General features: G+C 54.9%; 1 protein-coding gene across 1 annotated transcript in view; it reads right to left on the bottom strand.

The window, feature by feature from the left end:
• PLEKHO2 (pleckstrin homology domain containing O2) overlaps window positions 1–6,261 on the bottom strand; it is a 20,116-nt gene extending 13,855 nt beyond the window's left edge. Inside the window, exons 1-2 of the mRNA XM_026040626.1 lie at window positions 6,253–6,261; window positions 3,854–4,033 (exon numbers count right to left, since the gene is read on the bottom strand). Coding sequence (XP_025896411.1) covers window positions 3,854–4,033; window positions 6,253–6,261 — 189 coding nt within the window. The remainder of the gene's footprint in view (window positions 1–3,853; window positions 4,034–6,252) is intronic.
• Window positions 6,262–6,272: the final 11 nt, after the last annotated feature.

Raw genomic sequence — 6,272 nt, 5'->3', positions numbered from 1 at the left:
CGCTCAGGGTGTTTGCACCGGGCTCCTGGCCGCTCAGGGTGTTTGCACCGGGCTCCTGTCGCTCAGGGTGTTTGCACCGGGCTCCTGTCGCCCTGGGTGTTTGCACCGGGCTCCTGTCGCTCAGGGTGTTTGCACCGGGCTCCTGTCGCCCCGGGTGTTTGCACAGGGCTCCTGTCGCTCAGGGTGTTTGCACCGGGCTCCTGTCGCCCAGGGTGTTTGCACCGGGCTCCTGGCCGCTCAGGGTGTTTGCACTGGGCTCCTGGCTGCCCGGGGTGTTTCTCTCCGGGGTGTCTGCACCGCACAGCGCTCGCCAGGAGCTTGGCTCCTTCCTCCAGCAGCATAGCTGGGATTCCACTCGCCATGCGCAGCTCGGCCCAGCACCATCCCTCTCCTTCCTTTAATAGCAATCGCAGCGCAGCGCCGGGCCGCTAACGAGCGTCACAGCAGCCCACAAGAAACCCAAGCTCCTTYTTTTTTGCTAACTTTTACCCCAATATGCAGCGTGGGGATTGCAGAGCGGCTCTTGCCAGTAAKGCATCGCAGCCGGTGCATCTCACGAACCTCTTACCATCCTAAATTAAAACCTCGGGCCACTGCAAAGCCAACGCCACCGTATATTAGTATTTTTACTGCAGCAGGATGAGGAAATGTGTCGGAGCCAGGAAGCTGCTGCATGGCTGGAGGCAGGGAATGGGAGCGCGAGGGAAGTGGGCAGCGGGGAATTTCCTCCCTGGATGCTGCGGAGACGGCGCGGAGCTCGGGGCTCTCAGCCCTGCTGAGCGGGACCAGGCTGATGCCGGGCTGCAGAGCCAGCCCTGAGCCGCTCAGGGATGTCTGGATCCAATTTAGCTTTATTACTTTAATGATATTACCRCTTATTTCATTTAACGCTGAGTAGGTGAAGGTGACTGGAAGGCTGGGGGAAGATGCATACGAGCAAGAGGGTAAAACCAAGCGGGGAAAAAGAACTGTCTTTGTGGCCACCAGTGTCCAATGGGAATGGGGAGCTCCCTTCGGGCCCCTCTTCTCTTTCCTTCTGCACATTTGAGGGCTTGCTTCCTAAATTGCTTTCCTACTAGCCATAATGGACAAATAAGATCAATAATCAATAAAATCCCAGTATGGAAAAAAAAAGATTTCATTCAGGTAAACAACTTCAATCACTATTCATGGGGCAGGCCCTTAAACAAGTGTGTGTCTCACTTTTTGGCTGTTCTAAAGAAAATTACTGAATACCTTTATATATTAGTGCATATGCTTCACCAAATAATGATAAATATAGTTAGGTTGGGGAAAAAATAGGGAGTTTTTGCACAAATTAATTATTTTTGTTGAAGATGACAGCAGCAAGATTCCAAGTTTTCAAACCCTTTTTTCCCAAAAAGCTCTGCACTTTTCTGGATGCAGAGTTGGTAAAAAGAGGAGCAGAACCCCCCGAAGATTTTGTTTAGCTGAAAGTTAGATTCCCAACGTGAAAAGGTCTTTTCACGGATCCACGTTAATAGCTCTGACCCTCCATGCACTGCCAAATGTCTAGACTGCCTGAAATAATACTTGCCTCCATCTGAGGAGCTCAAAGCATTTCAGTAATTTCCACTCGGGTATAACTCGCTATCACTTTACCAGTGCAGGTATTAACTATCTGCCTGAGGAAGCCAAATACCGAGTGCATCCTCCTGCTCTCCATAGACTCTTTGCCTCCTASGCTTTTTTCTCCATCAAAGATGGAGAAAGATCATCCAAGATCCACATTTAAAAAATCCCTAGGCACCAGCTGCAGTGGTGGTTTGGGAAAAGCAGCAACACGCAGCTCAGGTGCATCCTGTGCTGACATCTGGGTCTGCAGCATCTTGCTTAGCTGAGTCTTCGCTCACGTCCAGGAGGGCCTGGGCGGACGGAGACGGAGCCACAACAAGGAAACCACCTAATTTCCGAGCACGGCAGCGCATGGAGACCCCAAGYACATGGAAACCCCACCACCTGGTCCAGGTAGCACAACAGCCACTTGCAGCTTGCTTTGCTTTAAACCACCGCGGCAGCCTAAGCTGTGCGAGATGGGGAGCCGAGCAGGGAAGGATGCTCGGATGGCAGCTGCCCGGAGCTGCTCCCTCCTTCTCTAGGGCTGTTTCAACAGAGGTGATGAAGAGGAAGGTCCATCCCCAACAAAGCCACTGCAACAAACAGCACCACGGACCCTCCTCTGACATGCGGCAAGTCACTTTTCTTAAAGACTTTGCTTCCCACTTGTAAAGCAGAAGGCAGCGCGGCCCCAACACACGTTACTCAAAGATAAATACAGTAATAAACACGATCGGCTTCGCTTCTGCAGTAACGGGACCCCTCCTGAGCACAGAAAATTGCCATTTCCTTCAGAAGCCCAGGCTATCCTATTGTGCCACCAGATAATTTTGTAGCAATTTCCTTTCCTAAGATATTTGACTTTGCTGTAAGCCGGTTTAATAGCCTATAGATATTAACATGATCCCTTATTTACAATAATGGGACCTTGCAGCTATGCTAGCTCACAGATGCAATTTATTACAGGATGTTACCACAATCCACAGGCCTCAAGAAAACACGCCGCCTGCTTGTTCCAAATGCCGTTCCCTTTGCCCAGGTAATGAAATAACCCTTTAAGCGACTGGGATTTTTCCTTCTTTCGAAGGTCTGTGAGGATTAATCCGACTTTAAAGGCCGTCTTGTTGTAATGAGAACCTCCATATATCTTGGTTTTGAAGGTATGGCCTTAAAAAAACCCGATGTCCTGCTTATAAATGTGGATCTGTGGTCCTGGGGAGCGTCAGGTGGTCCAAGGCAGGCGCAGGGAATGTGAAGGATGCAGAGGTTGCAGGAGCAGGTCCGGCCCCGCGCCCGGAGCCGCCGTTTCGTCACCCCTTTGCTCCCCTCGTGACATTTCTAAAGCAAGAACTAGCTCCTCCGGAAAGGTTTCGGATCCGGGCAGAGTGGGAGGGCTCCGCAGCGCAAGGGAGGAGGTGATGGCGTTTAACCTACATCGTTTATAACAAATCTTCTATATTAGGCAATGCAATGTKTTTTTTTTTTTTTTTAARAAAAAAAAAAAAAAAAGAGAACCAAACTCATTTGCCAGGGCTGTTGTTCCCGAAAGCCTCACAGCAACTGCTGAAATATTTCCCCATTCCGCTTCCCTTGCAGCGATTCTGCTCATGTAGCATCGCGATGCCCAGGGACGATCCGTACCGGAGCGGCGGCCCCCGCGGGCGCTCACGGTTCGTTCCCGTCCTGCCCGGAGCCGCGGGACGGACAGGCTGGGCTTGGCTCGCGTTTCCCGTTTGATTGAAAACAGCTCGAAATGAGGCCGTGAACTCCGGGCAGGCAGTTTATCCCGGGAAGCGAAGGCCGAGGCTCCCTGGGGTCCTTTGCTCAGCGCTGGCTCGCTCAGCGCGTGGGAGACAGCAGCCAAATCCCAACCCCATCCTGTTTAAGCAGAGCATCAAGCCTGCCCGATCCCACCCTGCGCCCCTCAGCGGGTACCGGAGACCCCAAAAAGCCCAGGCAGCATGAAGTCGGTTGGTTTTCTCCTTTAAGCCTCCCAAACCGCTCGCCCAGATCCTGCTTCCTCCCTAAATTTTACTCCCTGGCTTCCTCACAGGACATCCTGCCCCTTTCTTTTTTTTTTTTTTGGCAATGGCACTGTCAAAATATTTACTGGCTAAAATATTTGTGATAGATAATGCACTGTAAAGGGCAGCAGCTGTCTCCTCCTCACAGCGTTTAACCTTGCGGGAGGTGTCTGGAGAAGCCCGTTTGGGAGGAGCGGGACGAGGGCAGGCCCAGGCTGCGGATTCCCAGGGCCGATCCCGCTCCGTCCTACCTCGTCCTCGCAGACCACGAGCTGCGTGTTGCGCAGCAGCAGGTAACGGTCCTTCCACAGCCCCAGGAGCCCCCCGCTGCTCTTCTTGATCCAGCCAAATTTCTCCGCGGTTGGAGCACATTTGGGTTTCTCCGCGGTTGGAGCAGATTTGGGTTTCTCCGCAGCGTCCTCCTTTGTATCCTGCGAGGCAGAGCGGAAGGGAGAAGGAATCCCGTTAGAAGTGTTTTCCAGGCAGCCAGAGGAGGGCTCCRGGAACCCCCCCGGGAAGAAGCCGGCCCCCCAACACCCACAGTCCTTCCCCAGGATCACCAGGGAGAAACTGGCACCAGACTGACGTTTTCCAGGGAAAACTCCTGCAAGGAAGAGCAAAGCTCATCCAAGTCCCCCCCTCCAGAGCCAGCACTTTGGGATAGGACGGGCTTAGACCCTGGCTGATCCCAGGGGATCTTTTTCCTTGCTCCTCCTGGCCGATCCAAGGGGATCTTTTCCCTTGCTCCTCCTGGCTCCGGATATGGCAGCTCTGCCAGACCCATCCTGGCAGGGAAATAAACCCAGGGACTGGGRCTCGCAGCCTGTTTCTTGACGCAGGGAAATCCAACATGCAGCACAAGGAGTCAGTGCCGGATGCTGCCGCGGCCAGAGGGGCGCCGGGATGGAGCRAGCGCATCGGGACGAGCGGCCAGGATGCAGCTTCCAGCGGGAAGCTGGGATAACCCGAGTGTTCCCAGGATCCTAGCAAGCACCGAGCGCCCTTGGACAGCAGCTGCCRCTTGCTGAGCTGCTGCTCGGAAGGGGCAATTTGCACCGGAGAGGAAAAACAGATTAAATGCTCTGTGCRCATGAAGTGCCTTCCCCAGGGCATTTAATCCCTTCCCCTCTCCAGGCAGGGTCGGAGAGGGTTTGCAGGTAGGATCGGGGTGGACTAAGATAAAAAAAAAGAATTGCAGGCGATTGCACATTGCGTGGCCCCGAATCCCACGCGATGTGCCGGGCTGCCCGGGCCGCGCTGAGCTGGGTGACATCCCGCGGGATGACGAATTATGAAAGAAAAAGAGTTTTCCGGGAAATGAGGGGTGCTGCGGGGGTTTTTAAGCGCCACTTTTGAGGTTGCCAGGAAGTCAAACTCAGTTGTGATCCGCTACTTCRGCGAACATCAACTGCTGCACAAATATAGCCCTGCTGGTTTCCTGATTAAGCACCCTTTTGATGTCATTTTTAGATAACCGGGCACTGACTTTAACCTCACTCTGAGCAGTTTTGCATGGCTGGAGCTGCACAGAGCGTTGAGTGCAGCAACCCCATCCAGCAGCTGCCAGGTGCTCCGTTATCCCCAAATACTTTGGGTTTTTTTTGCTTTGCAGCTGAATTTTTATGACTATTTTTTCCTCACCTAACACGTGGCAGAACGGCTGTCGAAAACACAGCCAAATTAGAGCACAGATTCACTATTGCTAATATAATTCACTAATAACTAATATTGCTATATTCCCATTCTCCACGTGGGAATGTGCCCAGATACCCTCTTCAGGACATTGCTGGGCTCAGTTCATCCCTGACACCAGTGTAAATTGGAGGAACTGGGCTGTAGCCAGAGGCTCCATCCCCAGAGTGCTGCCCTGCTGCACTGCAGCTGCAGTTGCATGCCCTGCTGCGGTGCAATCGTGGTGCCATCGGGTTCCAGCCGTGCAGCCCGGCTCGCACTGACGCTGCACGCGCAGCCAGGAGGAAGATGAGCAGCTACGTGGTTTGTTTGGATTCAACACTCAACGCCGTCACTTCTGCTGCTCCTTAACCTTCTCTTGCTGCATTGTACAGGCCCGCAAAAACGTATATTTTTGTGTTTTCTAAAAAAAAGTGCATGCATGCGTTAAAAAAAAAAAAAAAAAAAAATAGAAGGCAACTGGAGCTGCGTGGTGGTTTTAAAGTTCCAGGGGCTGCACCGCGGTGTCAAACTCAGCAACTTCATGTAAAGCAGCAACTAGTGGCGCGGCGCCGTCCTGGTCCCGCAGCCGCCCCCGCGGGGCGGCCTCGGCCTCCGCCGGCCTCCGCGCTCGCCCGGCCGCGGCCGCCGGACCCCCGCGTCGCCGCCCCGGGACTCCCTTCGCCAGGGCCGGGAGCCGAGCGCGGCTCGGAGCGACGCAGCGAGACCCGTGCGGGGACGAGGGCCCCGCGGAGGACGTGGCCGGGCGGCGGGGCCGCCGATCGCTCCCGCCTCCGCTCGGGACGCGGTGTCGGGACTCGCCCGGCCCGGCCCGGCCCGCGGGCAGCGATGCCGTGGCGGCGGCGGGGCTGAGAGCCCCCAGGGCAGCGCGGGAGGGCGGGGGTCTCGGTCCGCCCCGCGCTGCCGAACCGGCCCCCCCGGCCCGATTCCCGGTCCCGTCCCGTCCGGGCGGACTCACTTGCTCCATGGCCGAGGCGG

Source organism: Nothoprocta perdicaria, unplaced genomic scaffold (assembly GCF_003342845.1).
Source record: "Nothoprocta perdicaria isolate Ctin4 unplaced genomic scaffold, notPer1 scaffold_26, whole genome shotgun sequence".
NCBI lineage: Eukaryota > Metazoa > Chordata > Aves > Tinamiformes > Tinamidae > Nothoprocta > Nothoprocta perdicaria.
Note: the sequence above shows the minus strand (reverse complement) of the source record. Positions and strands in the feature narration are given on the sequence as shown.